Source organism: Tiliqua scincoides, chromosome 4, assembly GCF_035046505.1.
Source record: "Tiliqua scincoides isolate rTilSci1 chromosome 4, rTilSci1.hap2, whole genome shotgun sequence".
NCBI lineage: Eukaryota > Metazoa > Chordata > Lepidosauria > Squamata > Scincidae > Tiliqua > Tiliqua scincoides.
In genome coordinates, this window is record NC_089824.1 from 105,186,810 (window position 1) to 105,213,433 (window position 26,624).

General features: G+C 41.9%; 3 protein-coding genes across 3 annotated transcripts in view; all 3 read left to right on the forward strand.

Moving 5' to 3' along the window:
* The first annotated feature begins 1,741 nt into the window (after positions 1–1,741).
* On the forward strand, positions 1,742–4,195 carry LOC136648411 (protocadherin gamma-B5-like). The gene has a single exon (XM_066624520.1). The coding sequence runs from the start codon at positions 1,742–1,744 to the stop codon at positions 4,193–4,195; it is 2,454 nt and encodes an 817-aa protein (XP_066480617.1).
* Positions 4,196–8,770: 4,575 nt separating this feature from the next.
* LOC136647360 (protocadherin gamma-C3-like) overlaps positions 8,771–26,624 on the forward strand; it is a 270,585-nt gene continuing 252,731 nt past the window's right edge. The window contains exon 1 of the mRNA XM_066622848.1: positions 8,771–11,176. Coding sequence (XP_066478945.1) covers positions 8,771–11,176 — 2,406 coding nt within the window. The remainder of the gene's footprint in view (positions 11,177–26,624) is intronic.
* Positions 17,462–19,894, forward strand: LOC136647405 (protocadherin gamma-A6-like). Its single transcript, XM_066622924.1, has one exon. The coding sequence runs from the start codon at positions 17,462–17,464 to the stop codon at positions 19,892–19,894; it is 2,433 nt and encodes an 810-aa protein (XP_066479021.1).

Sequence of the window (26,624 nt, forward strand, 5' to 3'; positions counted from 1 at the left end):
AACTGCTTCTTGTTAACCTCTGTTTAGTTTTTTTGTTTATAACAGGGGTGTCCAAAGTTTTTGGCTGGAGGGCCACATCATCTCTCTGACACTGTGTTGGGGGCCGGGGGAAAAAATAATTAATTTACATTTAAAATTTGAATAAATTTACATAAGTTTACATAAATGAATATATTAAAGGTGATCTTATATGAATGAATGAAAGTCTTGCAATAGCTCAAAGCCTATGAAAGGCCTTGCACAAAGCAAGGCTAGCCTTTCCTTTGCTACCACTACTGCATCACAGACGTGAAACAACAAGCAGTGGAGGGAGCCCTCATCCCATAGCTCACGCGAGAGCTGTGAGAGTCAAACAGTCGCCCTCATGCTGAGAGCAGTTGCGTCAGGCTAGTGCGGGTTCCAACAAATCTCCAGAGGGCCAGAGGCTCATTGGAGACTGGGGGCTCCCTGAGGGCCGCACTGAGAGACCTTGAGGGCTGCAAGTGGCCCCAGGGCTGGGGTTTGGGCACCCCTGGTTTATAACGTTCAGGCTGCTGGGCTGCAGTCATTCTCCTTTAACGAACTTTTTAGCTGCAGTAAGTTCTAAAGCAAGTTAAGGGGCTCATGGGGGGGTATGTGTACGGAACCCCCTCTTCGTGCAACCATTAGCTTGCTTAAGAACCTAACCCAGTCAAAACGTTTTCCTTAAAGCAGAAGTTTGCTAGGATCTTCTGCTTAAAGGAAAACTTTTTGGCTGGAGAAAGTCATTAAACAAGCTAATGGGCTCTTAGGGGATGAGTGTGCAGGCTTGAGAAGCCCCATTGCAGGTCTTGGGGCTTTCCCTGGGGGAAGGGGATAAAAGCTTCCTTATGTCGAGGAGACCTCTGGCAGCCTTGGTGGTCCTGCTGGATGCAGCGGTAGCCGTTTTGGTGCTGCTGCACCTGGTGGAGCCACCACCTTCAGGGCTGGGCTGCCTAGCATTTGAACAGTATTTACCAGATGCATTTTGAGGATCATGAAAATCAGAGCAAATATGCAGAATATTGTGCTGTAAGTTGAAATGTAGATATTAAATGAAAAAAATGCCTACAATATTTGTGATATATTTCTCATTTTAAAAAACGTTCTGTTGGTCAGTTTACATTTCTAACTAAGCTGTAGCTCTAGCAAGCATCCATATTTTGAGACTAGATTTCTTTTAGTACTCTCCCTTCCTGTGTTTTTTCCAAACTAATATAAACTCCATACATTGCAAAGAAATTGAAAGCTTTTCCACGCTGTACATTGAGATCAAGATACTGGCACAATGTTTTAAGAATAGGAGAGCGTAAAAAAATAAGATATTCACACATTTTACTTTTACTATTATTATTATTATTATTATTATTATTATTATTATTATTTTAAAGCATGAAAGTGCTTCTAGAAATTTGCATTTTGTACACTGTGTGTATATTTAAAGATTATAAAGAAGGAACTGCAGGTGCAGTTCTCTTTGTAGACTCAGTGGGTCGCTGTTGGACAACATGGAGCTGTAATGCATTTGAAGGTTTGCAGTTGCAGCTCTATACAGAAAGGGAACCAAGGTGAAACAGAACGCTTTATTTTAACAGCTCTCCCCTGGAAAGGATATATTCCAGAGGAGTTTACTGTTCTAAAAAGGTGGACAACGTTGCTTCAGCTGTCTAGCAAAAGAACTGAAGATCTCAAAATCTAACAGGGAGGTGGAAAAGAAACAGGAAAGGCAATGCAGGGAATGAAAATGATGGATGTAAGGCACACAGAGAGGATCAGTAAAATCGTCTTGAGGCAAGTACTCTTTATGTTACTGTTCCTGTCTTTATTCTGTGAGGTGGCATCCGAGCATGTTCAATATTCGGTTCTGGAGGAAACTGAAAAGGGTTTCCTTGTAGGGAACCTTGCTAAAGATTTGGGGTTGGATGTCAGAGAGTTGTCAGAACGCAAGCTTGGTATCTCTTTGGAAAAGCAGTACTTTACTCTGAATGAAGAAAATGGCAACCTCTATGTGAATGAGAGGATAGACCGGGAAAAGGTTTGTGGAAAATCATCCACTTGTGTTCTGAAATTGGAAGCTGTGGCCCATAATCCTTTGAACATTTTCCACATAAATATTTTGATTCAAGACATTAATGATAATGCTCCACATTTCCAAGATGAAAATATCAAAGTTGAGGTGAGTGAGTCTAACATGCCAGGTGCTCGATTTTCTCTTGGGAATGCTGAAGATGATGACATTGGAATTAACTCCATCCAAAAGTACCAACTGAGCTCAAATGCTTATTTCATACAAGAAATTAAAGAAAGTAAACATGGTGAGAAATATGTAGATTTAATACTGCAGAAACAATTGGATAGGGAAAAGGAACATGCAATCCATTTGGTCCTTAGAGCAGTGGATGGAGGAGATCCAATAAAAACTGGGACAGCCAATATCTGGATTAATGTTACTGATATTAATGACAATCCACCAGTCTTCACCCAGGAGACTTACAAGGTTTACCTAAGGGAAAGTGCATCCAGAGGAACTTCTGTGGTTCAAGTGAAGGCATCTGACAGTGATGAAGGATCAAATGCTGAGATCACTTATACTTTCAGAAAAATCCCAGAAAGTGCATTAAACAAATTCAACCTGGACCCCAAAGAAGGAACAATTACACTCAAGGAGAGTGTTGATTATGAAGACAGAAACAGTTACATGATGATAATCCAGGCAAGTGATGGAGGAGGATTGGTGACACATTGCAAGGTGGAGATTGAGGTTCTTGATGAGAATGACAATGCTCCCGAAGTGTTGCTGACTTCGGTGTCCAGTCCAATTCCTGAAAGTGTTGCACCTGGAACTGTAATTGCTCTGATCAAAGTTCAGGACAGAGATTCTGGGGACAACGGGGAAGTCACTTGTCTTCTACAAGATATTGTCCCCTTCCAGATTGTATCTTCTTCAGATAATTACTTCAAGATCCTCACAAATGGTCTTCTAGACAGAGAAAGGACTCCAGAATATAACATTACCATCACAGCCACAGACAAAGGCAACCCTCCTCTCTCCACTCACAAAACAATCTCACTACAGATCTCAGATATCAACGATAACTCTCCAGCCTTTGAACAATCCTCCTATACAGCCTACGTTCCAGAGAACAACCCATCCGGAGCTTCTATTTTTCACGTAAAGGCCTCTGACCCAGATCTTGATCGCAATGCAAGGATCAGTTACTCCATTCTCAACAGCAACATCGAGGACTTGCCTCTCTCCTCCTTTGTCTCCATTCACTCTGAGACTGGCATCATCTATGCGCAGCGCTCCTTCAACTATGAGCAGTTCAGGGAGTTTCAGATTCAAGTGAAGGCACAGGATGGAGGCTCCCCATCCCTCAGCAGCAATACGACAGTGAGGGTGTGTATTTTGGATAAGAACGATAATACTCCCCAGATCCTGTACCCTTCCCAAGGAAGTGAGGGTTCCTCTTTGTTTGAGATGGTGCCTCGGTCAGCAGAGTCAGGTTATCTGGTGACCAAAGTGGTGGCGGTGGACGCTGACTCTGGACACAATGCCTGGCTCTCCTTCCATCTCCTGCAGGCCACAGAGCCCTCGCTCTTCATTATTGGGTCCCACACAGGAGAAATCAAAACAGGAAGAGCATTTCTCGAGAGAGACGCTGTGAAGCAGAGGCTGGTTGTCCTGGTGAAGGACAATGGGAACCCTCCTCTCTCGGCCACCGTGACTCTGAACCTGGTGTTTGCTGAGAACTTCCAGGAGGCCCTTCCAGAAATGGACAACCAACCAAGTGACCCAGAACATCAGTCTGATCTGCAGTTTTATTTGGTATTGGCTTTGTCCGTGGTGTCCTTTCTGTTTCTTGTGACGGTGATCCTGACCATTATGATGAATTTTCGGAAGTCCAGGAACCCCACTTTCTTTCAGTGCTTCATTCCTGATCCTCATTCCAAGGCTGGTGCAATATTCCCTCCCAATTATGAAGATGGGACTTTGCCTTACTCCTACCAAGTCTGTTTATCCTCTGAATCTAGAAGAAACGAGCTGACTTTCCTGCAGCCTAATATCCAAATAGCAGACCATATTCTTTCCAATGGCCAATCTGATATCTCCTTACTGTTGAATGGCAGTAGTCATTTAAATGCTGAACAGGAAGGTGTAGGCAAGGTAAGTTTTGATTTTTTGGCTCTAGATTGATCGAAAAGTTATGATTTGATTTTTTGCTGTTTATTGCTGCCCTTGTAGTTGGTGGGTGGTAATTTCTGTGGGTCCAATGCTGTTCAAGTGCTCTTCAAGGTATTTTGGAATAGGACCGAGGGTGCAAATGACCCTGGGATCACTTTGATCTTCTTCTGCCACAGTTTTTCAATATTTACTTGTAAATCTTTGTATTTTGTTATTTTTCCCAGCTCTTTTTCTTTCACTCTGCTATCCCCTGGTATTGCTATATCGATCATTATTATTATTATTATTATTATTATTATTATTATTATTATTATATACCACTGATTCTGACCCAATAGTTTGTCAAATATTCCTAGAATTAGTTTTGTTTTGTTGTTTATAGAGGCAAAGAAACTGTTCAATTTCAGTTGTTTTTGGTAATCTGGGGAAGTGAGTCTCTGGTAACCAGTTAAGAAATACATGGATTCTCACAAATTATGTTGGTTGATTTAAGACATAGTCAGAGTGGCCACGTGGACAGTTTATTATTTAAATATCAGCAAAAATGTCTCTGCGTTGTTGTTTTTTAAGGTTAAGTAAGTGATAGTTCTAGAGGTCTTCAGTTGTTCCACAAGTAATTTTGAAGTTCACGTATAAGATTGCTCAGGATATATTCTCAGAATATTGTATTTCGTTCAATAATTTTGAAACTGTTATATAAGAATCAAGCAAGCGGGCACTCCAAAATGGTTGAGGAAGTAGGGATCATAATGTTACAGATTAAAATTAGCAGTTTCTGCTCTTAGGCTGCAATCATATACCCACTTACCTGGGATTAAGCATTGTAGACTTCATTGGGGCTTACTTCTGAGCAGACATGCATAGGCTTGCACTGTTATTGGATATCGGTTTTGGAAGAGTATGGTCCTCAGATATCTTTACAAGTGAGATTTTCAATCAAGATGAGGGGCAGGGTTTGTTTTTTTCTGTGTTTATGTTCTGTGGAAGGTCGATGATGTTTTATTTCTTAGAAGTTTAACACAAAACTGCAGAGAAGTTTAGTAAGCAGAGTGAGAGCCCAATCCTGAGCTCGACACGCTGTCGTACCGCCGGTGATATGTTGCAAACATGCCAAAAGGCACACCCACAACACCCTGCGTGGGATCAGTGCTGGCGCTGGCCCAGCACCAATTGGAGCTGAGATGAGCACCAATTGCATATCACCCCGAGCAAGGGAAGAGCTCCAGGCAGTGGAAAGGTTTGCCATGGTGGGAGAAGCGAGGCATTCCAGGCTGGGGGGAGGGGGAAGGTGGAGCGGGGGAATGAAGGAGGCGGGATTGGCGGAGCTCTGCCCTGCCGGATCCAGAACCCCATGCCAGGCCAGAAGGAGACTCTCACATCTCCACTGTTAGAATGGCCAGCGCAGAGTTGAGAGGTCTTGAGGGAGCGGAAGTCCCCTTCCCCCAAAGAGACCTCTGGTGGCTGCCGTGTGACTGCAGGATGCAGAAGTAGCTGCTTTGGCACCACTGTAGCCTGCTATGGTGCCACTGTCAGGATTGGGCTGTGACTTTGGTTGGCTTTTTATTTCATTTAGCTGTTTAGCATTTTACTTTTTTACCTTGTTTTGTTAACAAATCCTGTCAGGAATTAGTAAAACACAAAGGGATGTATTTTAAATGTGGGTTTTAAAAATTGGGTTTATTATTAAATACTCTATTCCGTCATTGGAAGAGTAGCAGCACCATCCACCAATGAGTACAGAACTGGGCCAATTGTGGTATAATGAACCCCAAATATAATCTTTCCTCTCAGAGCATGCACTTTCTTATACCCATTTTGGACGTTATACCTTTGGGAGGGGGAGAAGAAAGATGCCCATTAACTATCATTTCTGTCCATAACATGTGTGCAGCATAATCCTGAGCTGCACAGGGGCCAGCACAAGTCCCTTGCACTGGCTCAAGAGGGTTGCAAAATGTGCCATAAGACATGTTTGTGCCACCTTGGGAATCGACAAAGCCAGCACACAGAGGTGTGCCGGCCTGCGGAGGCTGAAACAAGCCTCCACGCCGACAGAGGGAGTGAGTCTTGTGTCGGTCGAGCTTGGCCGATGCAATACTCTGGGGTGGATGGGGAGGAGGAGGTAGGAGGGAGGCATTCTGGGATTGGGGAGGATGGGCAGTGGGCGGCCGTAGGGGTGGGTGGGCAGGGAGCAGGAGGTGGAACTGGGATCCGGTAATTATGCCAGATCCCAGCCCGCATTCCCTGATAAGTTGGAGTGGCTTAAAGTCCACCTCAAGAGGTGGCGCAGGTCCGAGGAGACCCATAGGGGCCAGGATGCCTTACCTGGGGGAAACCTTTTCCCTTGCCTCTGGTTGAGCTGATTCTGGCCGCTATCCTGCGCCGGATGCAGTATATTCTGCGCTGGATACAGTATATTCTGTGCTGGATAATTGAGCAATATCTAACGACAATAATTAAAAATACAACCAGAAGTAATTAAAGACACTCAACCTCCCCCCCCCCCCCGGCATGGAATGCTTCATCATGGACTTTGAGAGTGGAGTAGCCATGCAGCTTACACATTCATATTTGCTGTGTCATGTACATCAAGTGCTGGATCATGCCCAGCATATCTAAAAGTCTGTCTGGTGCTTATTTAAGTAGCAAACATGAAGATTGATTTTTGAAAGTGAATTTGATGTATTTAGTGGATGCAGAACTTGATTTTATGCCTTCTTGGGAAAGTATTCAGGCTCCTGTCCTTCCTGCATAGGAACTTGAGGTACAAAAGCCTAAATTCCATAATTCAGTATATTCCATTGTATGTCTTTGGGCGCAATCCTAACTTGCGCTGGAACAGGCAAGCCAGGAGGCTTGCGCTGTATCCAGTGCAGGATTGTGGCCAGAAGCAGCTCAGTCAGAGGTAAGGGGAAATGTTTGCCCTTACCTCTGAGTAAAGGCTGCTGGCCACAATGGCTCCCCTCGGACTTGCGCCACCTCTGGAGGTGCCACCTCTGGAGATGGCACAAGTCTGAGAAGAGTGGAACAGCTTGAAGCCGGATTCCAGCCCTGCTTCCCACTTCCTTCCTGCCCCCAGGACCGCCCATCGCCCGCCCTCCCCCCGCCCAGTAACACCTCCCTCCCTCCTCCTCCCCACCCCCCCACACCTACCTTTTCTGCTTATGTCAGCCTCCGCAGACTGGTGCTTCTCAGAGTGCCGGCCTGGCTTCCCCTCGAGGAGGCGCAAATGTGCTTTACGGCACATTTGCGACCCTCCTAGGCTGGCCCAAGAGACTTGGGCCGGCGTAGGGCACAGTGTGGATTGCACCCTAAGTTTTACAGCCATGTTGGCCCTGCAATTGAAGGGAGAGCGGTGAAACTTGGAGAAGGAAAAGGAAGTGACGCAGATAAAGGTGGGAAAGAGATGAAAAGGGAACAATCAAAACAATCACTAGCAAGTGAATGATGGGAATCAAAGGATGGAGAGATGAGAGATAGGCAAAGCTCAGCCTTGAGAAAATGAACTGAATGGTTTCCAGGAGGAATCTTGGGGAAAAGGGGGTAGAACTGAATGAGAGAATGTGAAGGTAATAAATACAATGCCAAAGCTCAGGGTCAGCACACAGAATGAAGTGGATTTAGGCATTTTGTAAGTACATGCAGCCAAATCAAACTATATGAAAAGCTTGCCTGTCTTGTTTGCAAATGAAGAACCACTAAAAGCCACTTCAGGCATTGTGATAAGGTGAAAGAAGTGGAAGGTGCAGATGCCTTGTGCTTCTTACTTCTCTGCCCAAAACAGATCTCTTGATCATCTCCTTAGAAAAGCAACACTCCAACAGAAGCAGTGGTGGCATCTCGCCTAGATGCCTTTAAGAGGGCATTGGACAAATTTCTGGAGGAAAAGTCCATCATGGGTTTCAAGTCATGATAGGTATGTGCAAGCTCCAGATTTTAGAAGTAGGCTACCTCAGAATGCTACATGCAGGGGAGGGCACGAGACATAGGTTGTCTTGTGTGCTCCCTGAAGCATTTGGTGGGCCACTGTGAGATACAGGAAGTTGGACTACGTGGGCCTTTGGCCTGATCCAGTGTGGCTCTTCTTATGTTCTTATGTTAGACATGCCAACAGTGTTGAGGCACTTGTTCTTCCTGTTCCCTTTCTGTTTGTGTCCTGTCTTTAGCCATCAACATTTTGAGTTAAACAAGATCAGACCAGACAAAGGAGTTAGCACTGCTTAGTAAAATTTGAGACTAAAGAAAGAGTTGGTATGTAAGGCTCATAGTTCTGTCTGTGTGGGGGCAATTGAAAAATATAATTGTAATATTAAGCAGTAGTGCAATCAAAGGAGATTGCCTTCAAGTTCTGTGGGTTTCCTGCAGTTTTTGGTTGAACCTCTGGGTGCCGCTGTTCACCAGCAAGAAGAGAAATAAAAGATCCTGCCAGTTCAGCTTTAATATTCTTACTCATAAGCTCAGAAATAACAGAGAAAACAGGCTGGCTGGTGGCATACAGAGCAAAACAGAGGTACATTTTGCTTAGAAAAAAGCTGGATACTATACCTTCCAAACTGGAATTAAGGGCCTCTGTCCTACCCTAAGAGAATGAGAGAAACTCAGAAGCTCTGGAGTAACAAAAAGGGAATCCTGCAATGCCTTCTCCTGGTTCTTGCTTGGAAGTCAGTTTCTGCGCAGATCCACTACTCCATTCCCGAAGAGATGCAGAAAGGCTCTTTTGTGGGGAATATTGCAAAGGACCTCGGAATGGATGGGAAGCAGGTTTCAGATCATGGACTCCGCATTGTGCCCAGTATAGGTACGATTCAGTATTTTGCTTTGAATGACAACAGTGGCCATTTACAAATTGCAGAGAGAATAGACAGGGAGGAAATATGCAAAGTGGCAGAAAAATGTGTGTTAAAGTTTCAAGTTCTAATTGAGAGTAAATTAAAACTTTATGGCATTGAAGTAGAAATCACTGATATAAATGATAATGCTCCCCATTTCTCTCCATGGGAGCAGGAGCTGGAAATCAGTGAAGGATCTAGCCCAGGATCTCATTTTCCTCTTCCTGAAGCTCAAGATCTAGATCTGGGCATAAATTCAGTGCAGAACTACCACCTCACAGGCAACAGCCATTTTTCTCTTGATGTGCAAATGAAAGAAAATGGCATCAGACATGCAGAGGTGGTGCTGGAAAAGTCACTGGACAGGGAGGAGCAAGCCATTTATGAACTGATCCTGACAGCGGTTGATGGCGGCAGTCCAGTCAAATCTGGCACTGTGCATATCCAAATCGTTGTTCTGGATGCCAATGATAATGCTCCCGTTTTCAGTCAACCTGTCTATGAAGCAAGTGTTAAAGAGAATATTCTGGAGGGGTCCACAGTTGCTGCAGTAAGAGCATTTGACCTTGATGAAGGAATCAATGGAGATATAAAATATTCATTCAATAAAATCACCAAGGATTCCCAAATGTTTCTGCTTAATTCCACAACAGGGGAAATAATACTTAGGCAAAGCCTGGATTACGAGGACAAAACCACATATGAATTTGAGGTACAAGCTAAAGATGGTGGTGGGCTGAATGACCGGTCAAAAGTTGTGATTTTCGTTATAGATGTGAATGACAATGCACCTGAATTAGCAGTTACCTTTGTCACAAACTCCATCCCTGAAAGTTCACCAACTGGAACAGTTATTGCCATTTTAAATGTACAGGATCGAGACTCAGGAATCAATGGAGAAGTCACATGTTCAATCTCTAACAATCTTCCATTCCAGCTGAAGAAGTCCATGGACAATTTTTATAGTTTAGTAACTGACTCTGCTCTTGATAGAGAATTGATATCAGACTTCAATATCACCATCACTGTTACTGACCATGGTGTCCCTCCTCTTTCTACAGCAGCTATAATTGCACTACATATTTTAGACACAAATGATAACCCACCCCTCTTTGAACAACCAAGCTATACTTTCTATTTTGTTGAGAATAACCAAAGAGGAGCCTTGATCTTTTCCTTAAGAGCAAATGATCTTGACTGGGAAGAGAATGCCAGAATAACATATTCCATCATTGACTCTTCTGTATCTTCCTACCTTTCTATTAATTCAGAGACTGGAGCCATCTATGCCTTGAGCCCCTTTGATTATGAAGAGTTCAGGGAGATTCACTTCCAGGTGAAGGCCCAAGATGGAGGCTCCCCACCACTCAGTACCAATGTCTCTGTGAGTCTCTTCATCCTGGATCAGAATGACAATACTCCAGAAATCTTATACCCTTCCCCGCCCACTGATGGATCCACTGGAGTAGAGTTGGCCCCTCGCTCCTCTGAGCCAGACTATCTGGTCACTAAGGTGGTGGCTGTGGATGCAGATTCTGGCCAGAATGGTTGGCTGTCCTACCAGCTGCTCAAGGCCACCGAGCCAGGGCTCTTCACTGTAGGACTCCATACTGGGGAGATCAGGTCAACTCGGTTCTTTCTGGAGAAGGATGTCCTCAAGCAAAGCCTGGTGGTTTTAGTGAAGGACAATGGGCAGCCATCTCTCTCCACCTCAGTCACTGTCACTGTGGTGCTGGCTGACAGCATCCCTGAAATCCTCTCAGACCTGAGCAGCATCTCATCCCATGTTGATTCACAGTCTGACCTCACTTTCTACCTGGTGGTAGCTGTGGCATTTGTCTCCTGCTTGTTTTTCACCTTCCTCCTGGTATTGCTGGCCATCAGGTTGCACAAGTGGAGAAATTCACAGCTGTTTGACACCGGAAGTGTGAATTTCACTGGTGTTCCGGTTTCACAGTTTGTGGGTGTGGATGGTGTCCGAGCATTTCTTCAGTCATATTGCCACGAGGTCTCTCTCACCACTGACTCAAGGAAAAGCCAGTTTAACCTTTCCAAGGCAAATTATTCCAATACTCTGAGTAATCAAGAGATATGTGACGTCAAGGATCCTATCCTATCTGGTGAGGATTTAAATTTGAATAATGGTGATCCACTCACAGCCCAGGTGAGCCAGATGTTTTAGATGAAAGCGGGTTTGTCTTGATTGTATGAATATTTAATATTGATTTCTTCTGCTGTGTTTTTCAAACTAACTTCCATTTACCAGTATCATTCCTAGTCCATATCCATTTGGCTTAGCTGTGGCTTTTTGCGAGCTACATCTTGTTTGACAAAGCATTCAGTATTTATCAGTGAAGGTCTGTCTTTCTTTTTTTAGTATCTTTTCATTCATTCATTCATTCATTCATTCATTAACACAACTATAATTGACAAACACAAACCCACAAAATCTTATAGAATAATACAGTTACACGCCCTAAAACATACAACTAATTGTATGTTGACCCCTGCTAATTGGGCAGGAGGCACTTTTTCAAGTGGGTGCTCCTCTTTTTAGCAGGGGGAGAGTAACTGGCCCACCTCACACCAGCAGTGTCTTTTCTAGTGGCTGTCTGCTGGTGTTCTTTTTGCATCTTTTTAGATTGTGAGCCCTTTTGGGACAGGGAGCCATTAGTTGTTTGATTTTTCTCTGTAAACCGCTTTGTGAACTCTTAGTTGAAAAGCGGTATATAAATACTGTTGTTGTTGTTGTTGTTACAACAAACAAATAATGAAAACATAGATTGAAAGTTATATAGCAAGTGCAGAGTCCTAAATCTAGATTACTTTGTTCTACAAAATATTAATCAATAATCATTAGACATATTATGTATCTTATATTTTAAACAGTCTCTTACTTATTTCTAAAATACTTTCTTAAATTGTTCTTAATATCTATCTCATCATGGAGATTTCTCTCTAGTACACTGTTGTTTTAGGCATGAGTTGCACACTATTGAGGCATGAGTGGTTCCGCTACTTTTCAACCCATTCCAAAGAAAACAGAATCAAAGACAAAACATACTTCCACCTTTGGGATGAGATCTAGGTCCAGGTTTTGAAGTTCTATCTGATATGGTTTTGACTGCATACAGAATTATCACTGGAGGAAATAATCTGGACTTTCCTATTACTAAGTATGGTGAAGGGTTACCTTTTAACACATAAAACAAAATAACATACCCCCACCCAGAATCTTTTTCCACCTGATTTGTGGCAATTTTGGTATTTAGGATGTTGGTGTTTAGAGTTCTCCTATGTAAGTCTCAGGGAATAAGTTTTACTCTTCTGCAATATTTAACCGCTCTCCTCAGAACTGAGCCAGTGGCTCTCATCCTTCAGCCGGCCCCACATTAAATACAATTAAAAAGATCCTGTCAGATGCATGCAAAATTAGAACAAAAGCCAGTCAAAGGCATGTGCTTTCAAGGTCCATTAATATAAATTTGAGCATAAATCTGTCATGGTGTAATCAGTGAGACTTTTTGTGATTGACTTTGGTTGGGTCATGCCCTTACATTCAAATACAGCACTTACAGGTGTCCGTGCATAATCTCTCGGTCTACATTATATACTAATAGGGGGTACTGGAACCCACAGATCTGATCCTGCACCCTGCTTCTGCCCATAATTACAATGCTTGTATACCAGTGTAATGTGCATGGTGTCCTAAAATTTTGTTGTCATATCCACAGCCAATTCGCCAATGTGATTAGTATTATTATCTCTTATTTAAGATGAGGGCTAAGGATGAGAGATGGTGACTTGCCTTAATAACTGAGGCAAGATTTAAACTAGGGGTGTGTGGTTTATAAGACATACTATTATTATTATTATTATTATTATTATTATTATTATTATTATTATTATTATTATTATTAATTTATATCCCGCCTTTTTGCCTGCCTTTTACACAAGGCGGCTTACAACAATTAAAAATACAAAAATAGCAATTAAAAACAATAATTAAAACAGGTGCACATAATTAAAAATTACTACTGGCTATCTCTTGGTCTCTTCCATTCCATTCCTTTAAATTACTTTTTTTATGTGTCTCCCAAGTACATGAAAGTGTAACTGATGTGTCAAAACATGATATGCTTTGGCAACTTATGTAAAAAAAAAGTTCAAAAAACCTTATTATGCAATTTATAATTCTCACAAGTGGGATCTCTGGCAAGCGTACATATGTTGTGATTGCATTTATTGAAACTTCTTTCCTGGGTGATAGTTTCATGTTTTTATTTTGTATTATATAATATATACATTACATTATATATATTACATATTATATATATTTCATACACGAAAAAGAAATCCCAAAGTATCTGGCTGTTCCATCTACAGAAGACACCGATAAAGCATTGTAAACATAAAAGAGCTGCAGGGATGAGAGCCTTTCTGTGAAGGAAAATTTTGTCGGCACCCCCCTTTAAAATAATAAAAATACATGGGATGCATGTGCTTCTTTTGAGAACCATATTTATTTCTTTACGGTATAATAATTTCTGAATTATTAAGGCATGGCAGTATGGAAATGGATAGTTTCCCTCTGACTCATCACTTCGTTTATTTAAAGAAGCAGGGGCTAGGGCAATAAGTGGTGTTCCTTGTCACTTGTGACATCACAGGCTGCCTATACCATCACGCAACCATGCACTCTCTATTACAATGGGAAGGCTGCAGCTAGTGAAGAGAAAGTTGGACCAACATCAAATTGTGGTTTCTGTAATGAAATTCCTTGCATTGAAGATGCACCCTGACTTGCTCATGTCAAGAGTTACACATATACCCCCATTCTGCAGAAGAGACCTCTACACATGGCCTTAGAAATCACAACAGAAGTGAAGAAAGGTGTCAGATTTATCCGGTAAGCAGAATAAAAGTGCAGTATTACTTTATTAATTATAACATAGTGTAAGATGCTCTTCTAATTGTTTTACTGTAATAATTTTATAGTGATATTATTTTATTGTAAGACATTACAAGGTTTGGATAGGCAGGATAATTTTTTTTAATGTTAATAAAATAATGTTGAGTATTGTCTCAAGGGTCATACATTAAAAGCCAGTTTTTATTATTATTATTATTATTATTAGTAGTAGTAGTAGTAGTAGTAGTAGTAGTAGTAGTAGTAGTAGTAGTATTTAAATACCACTTTTCAACGGAAAGTTCACAAAGCGGTTTACAGAGAAAATCAAACAAACTCATGGCTCCCTGTCCCAAAAGGCTCACAATCTAAAAGGATGCAAAAGAACACCAGCAGACAACTACTAGAAAAGACAATGCTGGGGTGAGGAGGGCCAGATACTCTCCCACCGCTAAATAAAAGAAGAACACCCACTTAAAAAGTGTCTCTTACCCAGTTAGCAGGGGTAACCTGCTATACCTAATGTTATACCTTAGAGTTCTTGGCAAACAACTCACATTAAGGGTGCAATCCTAACCAACTTTCCAGCACTGACATAGTTGTGCCAATGTGGTGTGCACTGCATCCTGCAGTGGGGAGGCAGTCGATGAGGCCTTCTCAAGGAAAGGGCATGTTTGTTACCTTACTTTGGAACTGCACCGTGGCTAGGCCGGTGCTGGAAAGTTAGTTAGGATTGTGCCCTAAGAAGTAGATCGTCATGATCTGTCCCCAGAGCCAGCTCTACCATGAAGCAAAGTGAAGTGGGTCATACTGTGGGGCCAGTTCTCAAGTGGCACTGAAGAGTACCCAGCACTCTACCATTCCCTATGGATGGCCTAAAGGAAAAGACAACATGACACAATGCTGCTTTTTCTCTTCTCTTCTTTATACAAAAGGAAGAAGGGGGGAAATGTGAACGAAATAAGAAATGAGGGGAGTAGTTTTAATAGAAAAAAGAAAGGGGAGAGAGAAACATTTGGTTTTTTGCTTTAGGCAGCAAAATGTCATGGGCCAATATTATCTGCATACTCCAGAAGTCCTGGAAGTACTCATGAAGGAATAAATACCAAGGTCTAGGCTTGAAGCAGGGACTGAACAAATGTGGATTTCCTGACACTCAATTTGTCATAACCTAGGGGGGTACTGATGACCCCAAGCAACCACTGGTGCTTACTAAAGGTCAGCTTTCCTAGTGATCACAGTGAAAATGTACAAGTCTCCACTTTGCACTTACAGATAAAATATGAAAAGAAGGAGGGGCTCTTTCAACCTTTAGCTACTTATGTGGGAGTCACTCCTTTCTGAGCAAATCTTGCACAGGTAGAATAGGTTTCCAATAGCTCAGCCATATGGGTTGAGGCCAATCCAGGATGGTCAGATAATACGGGTGAGACTTGCATGATCAGCCCGCCCATCCACGCTACTCCAGTTACAAGGGAACTGCTCATGGAAAAGTGGGTCCCATATGAAAGAACCCCTGAATTCCCTTATTCCAGTTTTTCAGTTCAATAAAAGCCCCTTATTTCAGTTTTTCTGTGCTGCTGACTGTTACATTTGAAGGTATTTTTAATTAGTTTCACTGTGAGTCAAGTGGTATCCATCAAATCTTCTATTTCAGTGGCTTCAGGTTCCCAGTAAGCCAGGAAGTAGAAGATACATTGGGTGTTCACAATTGTACTTTCTACACATTGCCTACTTCATAAAAGTCATATGGATAATTAGCTGTAACTTCTAACCACTCAGCGAGGTTACCACATTCCTCCACTTCCTGGGTTGTTGAATGGTTTGAAGAGCATGGCTACAGATGACCAGTTATGTGCAGTTAGAGTTTCCCCTCCCTGTAGCCTTTATGTGGAATATATTCATTTGAGAATATTCTTGGTTGGCTATAAATCAAAGAAATCACTTGGTCAAAATCAAGATTATTTCAGAGATCAACCAAGTCACCCAAAAAGCTCTTAACGCACATGATTGCGCCATAAGAGGATACCGTGATACTGTGTAAACTGAAAAAGTGTCTGTGATGGCATTGTCTTAATTGCTTCCTTATCCAAGTGGGGACATAAAAGGGTTCAAATCTGTAACTTGAGCATGTAATGATGTGATTACAACAGTGTCTTATTGAAATACTCAATATTCAGTACATCTTGCTTCAAAATAGCAATACTGAGTTATGTTACCAACATAGATATCTCAGTTATTTTCGTAATGGACAGGGTGGTCTGAAATCTTAGTTCAAATCATCTACTAATGATTAATGGCCATCACAATGAAGACATGTCAATTCCATTTTTAACAAGTAATTTCAACACTGAGCCGGCCTTGGGGTCTTAAAAGCAATTGAATAGAAGCTGAAGAAAGAGAATCAGGAAATAGAGTTGTCAATGAAAGCAGAGGAAGATGGAGAGACAAATGGATTCAGATGGAATAAGAATGGCGTATGGGTGCCTTTTATGCGCAAGTGCATGGAAGCTGCTTTCTTTGCTGTACTCCCATGCATTGGGGGTTACAAGTAAATGATGGAACTCCAAAGGGAGATCAGATCGTGCAAATCTTTCCATTTCAGTATTCCTGTACCATCTGGGTGTATGGTCATATCATTCACAGGCAGCTTCATATTATTTGAGACTGCATCATACAAAAACATGCAGCTGTAGCTGTATGAAAGAGCACTCTGGCAAAAAAGGAAAAGAACATGTGGGCAAACGAAGAATGGGATCAGTCAGGGCATATGGAGTGGGACATGGCAGACAGTTCATCCTAAGGAGAATGGACAGTAGGGGACAAATCCTACAGAGATGGACAGTAAGGGAAAATTTGTGTAACTTAAGGGGGAAGGTGAGAGATGCATGTGGCACTGAGTGAGCCAGCACACACTGATGTGCAGGGCTGAATTTCATATATCAATTAGTGATAACAGGCCATCCTTGATTACAGGTCTCTAATCAATATTAAATATTAAAGGCTTACAGATCATTTTTCCTTATTCAGATTTTGATACAAACATGAAAACATAAAAAGTAGTTAGCCAATTGTTTCTCTAATAAGTGACTTCTTAAGACCAAAAACACACACGTGGGAGCACACACAATATTTGTGGATTATATTTCTCTTTTTGTTTGGGAAGAAAATGCAAATCTGACTTTATGATCAGTCAGTAGATGTCCTCTCAATTACACAGCTTCATTATTAAATACAAATTAAGTATCTTTCATACAAAGAAAAACAAAAGTTTCAAAATCTATATGTTTTTCACTTTCCAACAACAAGCTTCCACAATTTTCATCTGAACCTCAAGGTGTCACTGTTCACCACACTAGAAGGGAAATGAAAGATCCCGCCAGCCCAGCTCTGGTGTTCTTACTCACAAGCCCAAATAACAAGGAAAAGCTGGCTGGCTGGTGGCACAGAGAGCAAAACGGAGGTACATTTTGCTTAGAGAAAAGCTGGATAACATACCTTCTGAACTGGAATTAGGGGCCTCTGTCCTGCTTTAAGAGAATGAGAGAAACTCAGAAGCTCTGGAGTAACAAAAAGGGAATCCTGCAATGCCTTCTCCTGGTTCTTGCTTGGAAGACAGTTTCTGCGCAGATCCACTACTCCATTCCCGAAGAGATGCAGAAAGGCTCTTTTGTGGGGAATATTGCAAAGGACCTCGGAATGGATGGGAAACAGGTTTCAGACCATGGACTCCGCATTGTGCCCAGTATAGGTACGATTCAATATTTTGCCTTGAATGCCAATAGTGGCCATTTACAAATTGCAGAGAGAATAGACAGGGAGGAAATATGCAAAGTGGCAGAAAAATGTGTGTTAAAGTTTCAAGTTCTAATTGAGAGTAAATTAAAACTTTATGGCGTTGAAGTAGAAATAACTGATATAAATGATAATGCTCCCAAATTTCTGCTGAAAGAGTGGAAACTGAAAGTGAGTGAGACATCTACACTTGGAGACAGGTTCCCTCTCCCCAAAGCTCAAGATCCAGATCTGGGACTAAATTCAGTGCAAAGCTATCAACTTGCAGGCAGTCCCCATTTTTCACTGGATTTGCAAATGAAGGAAAATGGCATCAGACATGCAGAGCTGGTTTTGGAAAAGTCTCTGGATAGGGAAGAGCAAGCCGTTTATGATCTGATACTCACAGCGACTGATGGAGGTGATCCTACCAGGTCTGGCTCAGTTCAGGTCCAAATCGTGATTCTAGATGCAAATGACAATGCGCCAGTTTTCAGTCAAAAAATCTATGAAGCAAATCTGAAGGAGAATATTCCTGAAGGTTCTACAGCTTGTAAAGTAAGAGCCATTGACCTGGATGAAGGAATTAATGGAGAGGTAAAATACTCATTTGAGAAAACCACAGAGGAGGATTCCCAAATGTTCCAATTAAACTCCACAACAGGAGAAATTACCCTCCTGGGAAACCTGGACTTTGAAGCCTCATCCTTGTATGAATTTGAGGTGCAAGCCATGGATGGAGGAGGATTGAGTGACACATCTAAAGTTGTCATCTTTGTTACAGATCTGAATGACAACGCACCAGAATTAGCAATAACCTTTGAAATAAATTCCATCCCTGAGAATTCACCAACAGGAACAACCATTGCCATTTTAAATGTACAAGACAGAGATTCAGGAGTCAATGGGGAGGTGAAATGTTCCATTCCTAGCAACCTCCCCTTTCAGCTAAAGAAATCAATTGACAATTTTTACACATTAGCGACAGACAGGATGCTTGATAGGGAGCAAGTGGCAACCTACAATATCACCATTACAGCAACTGACAATGGAACCCCACCATTATCTACTTCTAAAATTATTTCACTCCAGGTTTTAGACACAAATGACAACCCACCACTTTTTGCAGAATCAGCCTACAGCTCTTATCTCATAGAAAATAATGCAAGGGGAGCCTCCATCTTTTCTGTGAGAGCAAATGATCCAGACTGGGAAGAGAATGCCCACATAAGCTATTCCATCCTTGAAGATCAAGGGAGTCGCTCTCTTCTCTCTTCCTACCTCTCCATTAACTCAGAGACTGGGGCCATTTATGCCTTGAACTCCTTTGATTATGAAGAGTTTCGGGAGGTTCGATTCTACGTCAAGGCCCAGGATGGAGGCACCCCACCATTCAACTCCAATGTCTCAGTGACTCTCTTCATCCTGGATCAGAATGACAATGCTCCAGAAATCTTGTACCCTTCCCCTCCCACTGATGGCTCCACCGGAATAGAGTTGGCCCCTCGTTCCTCTGAGCCAGGCTACCTGGTCACTAAGGTGGTGGCTGTGGATGCAGATTCTGGCCAGAATGCCTGGCTGTCCTATCAGCTGCTCAAGGCCACTGAGCCAGGGCTCTTCACTGTAGGACTCCACACTGGAGAGATCAGAACAACTCGGTTCTTTCTGGAGAAGGATGCCCTCAAGCAAAGCCTGGTGGTTTTAGTGAAGGACAATGGGCAGCCACCTCTCTCCATCTCAGTCACTGTCACTGTGGTGCTGGCTGACAGCATCCCTGAAATCCTCTCAGACCTGAGCAGCATCTCAGCCCCTGTAGATCCTCGGTCTGACTTCACTTTCTACCTGGTGGTAGCTGTGGCATTTGTCTCCTGCTTGTTCTTCACCTTCCTCCTGGTATTGCTGGCCATCAGGTTGCACAAGTGGAGAAGTTCACATCTGTATGACTCAGGAAGTGTGAATTTCACTGGTGTTCCAGTTTCACAGTTTGTGGGCGTGGATGGTGTCCGAGCATTTCTTCAGTCATATTGCCATGAGGTCTCTCTCACCACTGACTCAAGAAAAAGCCAATTTAACATTTCCAAGACAAATTATTCCAATACTCTGAGCAATGAAGAGACTTGTGATGGAAAGGATCCTATCCTCTCTGGTGATGATTTAAACTTGAATAATGGTGATCAGATCGTGGTCCAGGTGAGCTAACAACTTTAGATGATCAAGGTTTTATCTTTTATTTATAGCATTACCTATTAATCTTGAGATATTTTGAATGTCTGTGGTATTTAGAGAGTTTCATAACTGTGTTTTTTATGTCTTATTTATGTTTCTTTTCTACTGAAAGATTGCATTTTGGTCAGAAAGTTGCTGTTTCTTGGTCTGGGGTTTTGATCCCCTTGAGCTAGCATGATATACAACTCATAGTGTCTGTGTAGTTTCTACATTCTACATTCAATTATCCAAAAGATTGATTCCTATTGTTCTCTTCAATGCAAAAATATAGTTGCTAGGCATGCAGGTTTTTGTTTTCCTTATGAAAATTGACTCTTTTTCTGTCTCTGTTCTCAGTAAGAAATCATTTATTTTCTCAGTCATGCAGTTTGTTATGGGAATAACTTTTTGGTTATAGATGCATTGCAAAGTTCTTTCATATTTTTGGGATTAGAATAAATTCTCTATACACACACACACACACACAGAGAGAGAGAGAGAGAGAGAGAGAGAGAGAGAGAGAGAGAGTCATGGTGAGCCAACAATTTTAGATGAACAAGTTTTCCTTCTGATTGTATATGCATACAGTCTTAAAAACCATTACCCCTCTGCCTGTGCTAGCTATTGCTTTTCTCATTGTTCCACTTTGGGTTCCATCTTCTTTGATCTGACACTCAATCTGTGAAAGGGTGGTTGTTCTTTCAATCTCTGTACCTCATGAGACATTCAATGGTTAACCTATGTCTGGACACTTCTGTTTCAGGTTGCAGGTGATACTCCACAGAAATCAATGCTACAAAACAGTGTCATAGAAAATTGACACTGCACATAGAAAATCACTCTGTCAGGCAGCTTACCTAGCTTTCTTCCGGACGTCTAGCTTGTTATGTGGAACAAGTTGTTCTTCTCTATATAGGAGCATTCAGTCATATTAGTATCCATCAATAGTCTGAAATGGCATAGTCCATACCAAGATTTGCTGCCTTTATGCATACAAGGCAGTTACCTATTTGCAAAAATCAATTTCAGACAATTGGGCAGAAGATATTTTCTAAACTGAAAGTAAAACTGGATAGCTCTCTCTCTCTCTCTCTCTCTCTCTCTCTCTCTCTCTCTCTCTCTCTCTCTCTCTCTCTCTCTCTCTCGTATGTATGTCATAATTGACTAATTTATGCAGGTCAGTTCCCTCTTCCTGATCCACTCTAAATTCTGCTGCGCTTTTTCCAAGTGACCTCAACATTTCATGCTCCTGTGAGTCATGGAGCATCTCAGTCTGCATCAAACTATTTTGGGATTTTTGTTGCTTTTCCTTTAACTTGCAAGCATAACCACATGTGCATACTTATGGATTCCTTCAAGTAGGCAGAAACCACAACCATGTCTATGAGTGGCCTCATTTCACATCCAAAGTAATAGGCACTAATCCACAGGTGGGATCCAGAACAGACTGTTGAATGGGCTTCTAGTTGTGAAGGGAAGACTGGAGAGGAGAGCAGGAGAGAGTGACCTTGGATACCTTGGCCCTCATTTTCCTTTGTCATTCTCAAGTGACACCTAACGTTTTTCCTTTTCTCTTCAACTGCCCTCAACATTAGACTTAAATGATAGAGTTCTACAGCCTGGTTTCTTTAAACTCTTTTTTCCCCCCCTCCACTGGGGCAGAAACAAGAGCTGCCCTTAGAAAACAAGGGATAAATCCAGGATTGTAGCATAGCTATGCTTGGACAGCAATCGCATATCTCCCTTCTCCCAATGAAAAGTTGTAGAAAAGATGGGTGTTCTACCTCTCTAACTCTAGATAGTGAGATGAGTTTAGCATGTTCTTATCTCTATGTACTTTGAGCATTCAGAAAGCTCCTGAAAAGTTCTTGAAAGTCATGCAGGTCCTGGAAGTTCAAAGATGTTTGGGAGGTTTCAAAAACATCTACTATTGCATACTTAGGGATCTCCCTGAGTTTGTAAAAAGTCCTGCTTTATTTTTGTATGGTCCTGTTTTGTGAAGAAATTGATAGATGTGCAGCATGCAGCTAGCTAGCTAGCTCACCTGTATACATAAATGTGTACAACTGTAGTTCGGTTATTAACTCTAATGGGCTTTTGCTTGTTTACAACATGCCATTGTTGATATGTATTCAACTCCGAATGCATTGTACATCTCATATTGGTCATCACAGTCTTAAGGCCCAATCCTGTCCAACTTCCAAGCACCGTTGCAACTGCAATGTAGCCCTGAGGTAAGGGAACAAATGTTCCCATACCTTGAGAAGGCCTCTATGACTGCTGCCCCACCACAGGATGCAGTGCTCACCCCATTGGCACAGCTGCACCGGCACTGGAGGATTGGGTCCTTAATGTCTAGCTGGTTAAGTTCAAATGTGTAAACCAACATCTTGCCTGAGGATGTTTGTGAGAAGTTTTATGAAAAAAGAACAATGTGATCCTAAGTATGCTTACTCTAAAGTAAGCCTCACCAAGTTGAATGGAACTTGATTCCTGCTAAGGTGCTTAGGACTGCAGTCTTTAGAATTTTACTGTTGGTCTCATTCTCAGAGAGAATCTCAGAGAGAATGAGCCACATTCATACTTGTAACAACTCGGCGTTCTGTAATATTTCTGATTGAGTAAAGGAGAAGATTTGCATATATATCAAAGGGGGAAAGTCTCTGGACAGCCCCCTGTCCCTGCTTGCTATGCTATTGAATGGAAATACTTCCATTATTGAATATTACTTCCATTATTGAATGGAATACTTATATGCATTTTTTCTGCTCTTATAGAATGCTGATGTCAGGATCAAGAGAGGGGCTGCCAGTGACCACAAGCTGATCCAGGGCAGTAGTGCCTAGAGGTCAGCACGTGCCCTCCTTTCCGGCTCCTTTCTCTCACCTATTTGGACACACAGCTTATTAGAGAAAACCTTGGTAGAATGAATCTGCTGTCACCATCCCAGGAGATCAGGCTAGCCAGAGCTGCTTTCTGGGCAGAAACTCCCTCCAATAGCAATACTGAACCTCAGGGGTTTCTGTCAAAATCACTCTCACAATAGTGCCTGCAGAGTAGGGAGACGTGACAATTTACTGTACTTCCCATACCAGGAATTAGGCAGACTCAAGGTTAAACTGTTAAAGATTAATTAAAGCTCTAATAAAAAGGAGATAACACAATCAAATGAATATGAAGAACGAGTGAGATTGAATTTGGCAAAAAAGAGTTTAATTCCTACAATAATACTGGCTGCCAGCAGATAGTGTTGAAGCACTGCAGAATCTCATGCATGTGCTTTAACTCAGAGCTGCTGCTGGGAGTTTTGAAGAGGTCTGTAACACCTTAGAGTAGACAACTCTAAAATTATCATAAAATCCTTATGGTTTTCTACCTGCACAGTTCCTTATCAGATTTTATCTAGGTGTGAAGCTCACCAACTCTTTATACTCCCATTCAGCAAGTGGCCTTTCCTTCCCAGGAGCTCACAGAGTGAGGTTCTTAGGCTTTTGAAACAAGAAATATCAATTTCTGTCTACTTGAGTTTTATCATTTGGCCTTAATGGCGTCATGCTATTTGAGCTCTACTTTTTCTCTGCCTGGAGAACAGCAGGCTGAATCCTGAGCCTATCAGCTGTGTTCATCCCCAACTCAAGCATTTCAGCAGGAAGTACCATGCAAATGGAGGTCAACAAACAAAGGGCCCTTGAAATACTCTTTGGTAGCAGGAGGGTTAAAATACCCACACCACAAACCCCATCAAAGGAGTAAAACACAAAAAAAAATATAGTGATTTTATGAGAGTTGATATAGAACATTTGTTTCCATACACTTTATTTAAGATTTACATGGATAATGGTAAATGCTAGCAGTGCCTGAAAGTGATGGGTTGTTCTTCAATCATATAAGACCATTTTACACTATGATAATAAGATTTGAATGATCATAGTAGATCCCAAGATATATAAAGATCCCTTTTAACCTATTCAAAAGGAGCTCTTATTTCATATGACTGTGTGCTAGGATTATCTAACACAAGGTACTGGAAGCAAAAATGCCAGTAACAGCAACAGCCGCCCGGACATCAGATGTGGCTATTAAAACTATGGGACATGGTTAGAATGACTAGATATGAGTGGTATTTCTTCCATTCCATGGGTTTACTCTGAGACACATTCATGCTGTAGCCACACTGAATGAAATACAAGTTATCAATAACGTAATATACTCCTACTCGTTTTCAAGCAAAAGTTTCTTTTATTCATAGTCCAAGTAGTTTTAGTTCAAGTTCTATGAGAAGAGGTGGTGAATCTTTCCAGCCAGGACAAGTAAGGGCCCAAACCTAGCCAATTTTCCAGCATCGATGCAGCTGCAAAGCCGCCTTGATGTAAGAAATCAAACATTCCCTTTCCTGGAGCAGGCCCTTGTGACTACCACCCCACTGCAGGATGCTGCACACACCCCATTGGCATGGCTGCATCAGTCTAGAAAGTTGGATAGGATTTGGCCCTAAGTTGTTCACGTGTAAATACTCACATATCAAGGCCTTTGAAGGTAGTATCAAGGTACTTTCCCCCTCCATTTTGTATGTGTGTGATATTTTATACTGTATGTTGTGATATAAAATGTTTTCTTGAAGAAAAAAACATGTTCTTGTAAGTTTCAACTCAGCTAGACAGAAAGTTAATAGGTCAGCTTAGGAAACAGAAACCAAAAATATGGGTTGGGAAAGAGGGAAAAATATTTTGGGGAAAGTGTAAGCTAAAACCACTACTTGGGGGAAATTAAACTTAGAATTTGCCATCTGATTTAATAAAATCTGGGAGACACAGTCAGTGTTTTTCTACTTAAGTTGCTGCTTGGAAAGGGAAGATTCAGGATAGAGAAGACTGGACAAGAAGTTGGACTGAAAAGCTGAATCATAGTGTTTTAATTTGGAACCCGGCTACAATAGGGAACAAGTGTCATTAGGCTTAGTGGGATGCATTTATTCCTGTTTGTTTTCTGATTCCCATATACTTTGATAGTGTTTATTAAACTGTTTTAAGACTACATTTTTGTATGCAACTGCTCATTGAAGTCTTTTTCAAACTCTTTATAGTAAACTCTTTTTTGTTGTATATCTACCTTGGTTTCTGACTTTTTTTTTTTAATTTTTCCACCCTTACTTAATAGCCCATACTGGTGAACTGGTTGGATCTTAAAGGGGAGACCACCAGAGTGGATGGACCATAAGGGGACTTGGTAAATTGTTTTGCTTTGCCCTACCTCCCACTCACTGAAAAAAATACAAGTTTTTTTTCAAAATATGTTATTAAGAGGAGTGCTTAAAACGGAAAAAAATTTATGTTCTGTAACAAAGTCATGGGGGGAGTGGATTGGGAGCATAGCACTAGGAGAAGGGAGATGTTTAGAACTACCTGACAGTGCAGCCCCAAAATGGAAAGAACTAACAGAATATATTTAGTCATTTCACAAGACTAATACTTGTGTGCTAACCACACCACCACCCAGAGAGTGTCATTGCAACCTACAGAAACAAAAGAATTTAGTGGACTAGCACACATGCCATTAAGAAGGGGGTTTCAGCTCTAGAACTAGCATGTGAGAGATCTAGCATGTGAGGGGGAGAAGCACTTAGGGGGAATTTGGGAAAGGAAAATAATGCAGGGGAGTTAACCCCACTTGCTGTGTACTGCATTTCTGGTCTAGATTCGCACCCATCCTCATCCCATAGCGGCTTGTACTTTAAAAAAAAAAAAGAAAAAGTTGTCTATCTCATATATAACATCATATCTCATAACACTACTTTTAATGTAATGTATAGTTTAGGCTTTGGTTTATATAGTGTCACCAAGAGGGAGCAGTAGCAAGCAAAATGCGGCAGAAAGTAATGAATTAGCCAGTGAATATATGTAGTTCATCCACTTACCAGGACGGTGATGCAAGCAGCGTGGAGGAAGATCAGACCTAGTCCCTATGCCAGGCACCTAAAGAAATCTGGGATTCAGTTGAACTATCGGGGGGAGGGGGATTTGTACACAGTATGACTTGATCCGCACGAGGGGGTGGGGAGGTGGGATCATGTGAATCATACATAAGGCCAGGGTTGGCCCGACACCTCATAATGCCTGAGGCAGCAAATGCTTTCCCCTTGCCCAGTGATATGCCAGCGTCTCTTCTTCCCATTCTCCACTGTTCCAGCTCAGCATTCTCCTCCCCTCCACATTTCCTCTTCCCCTCTGTCCCCCTCTTCCCTTTCCAATCCAGGGAGTGTAAGGAGAGGAAGGAACAGTGGAGACAAGTAGGTGGACAGAGCTATGCACTCCCCACCAATCGGCTGCCTGAGGCAACTGCTTCAGTTGACCTCATGGATAGGCTGACACTACATCAGGGCTTCTGTGTGAAACACCTGTGTCACACCTCCCTTAAGGTGTGTAAGTGAGCACCTGCTTCCTCCACATAGTTGAACATGGTAAATGTGCTGTAGGTCTGAGGGCAACATGAACTGGTGTGTACACCACTTCTCATTTGGGAGGGTCAGGAGGGCAGAATTGAACTCACAAATGTAGAACGGTCAAAGGAAAAAAGTCTTAATGTACAAAAAAATCTTAATATACAAGTAATGTACATATAAACAGGATTCATGCCCCCAGACTCATACGTCTTTCAAACCCAGCCAGGAAAGATATCTTTAGAATTGCCAAGCCGTGACTCTTAGAAATCTGGCTACAAGGAGAAC

Coding starts and splice junctions, on each gene's coding strand:
- LOC136648411 (XM_066624520.1), top strand. CDS start 1,742: ATGATGGATGTAAGGCACACAGAGAGGATCAGTAAAATCGTCTTGAGG.
- LOC136647405 (XM_066622924.1), top strand. CDS start 17,462: ATGAGAGAAACTCAGAAGCTCTGGAGTAACAAAAAGGGAATCCTGCAA.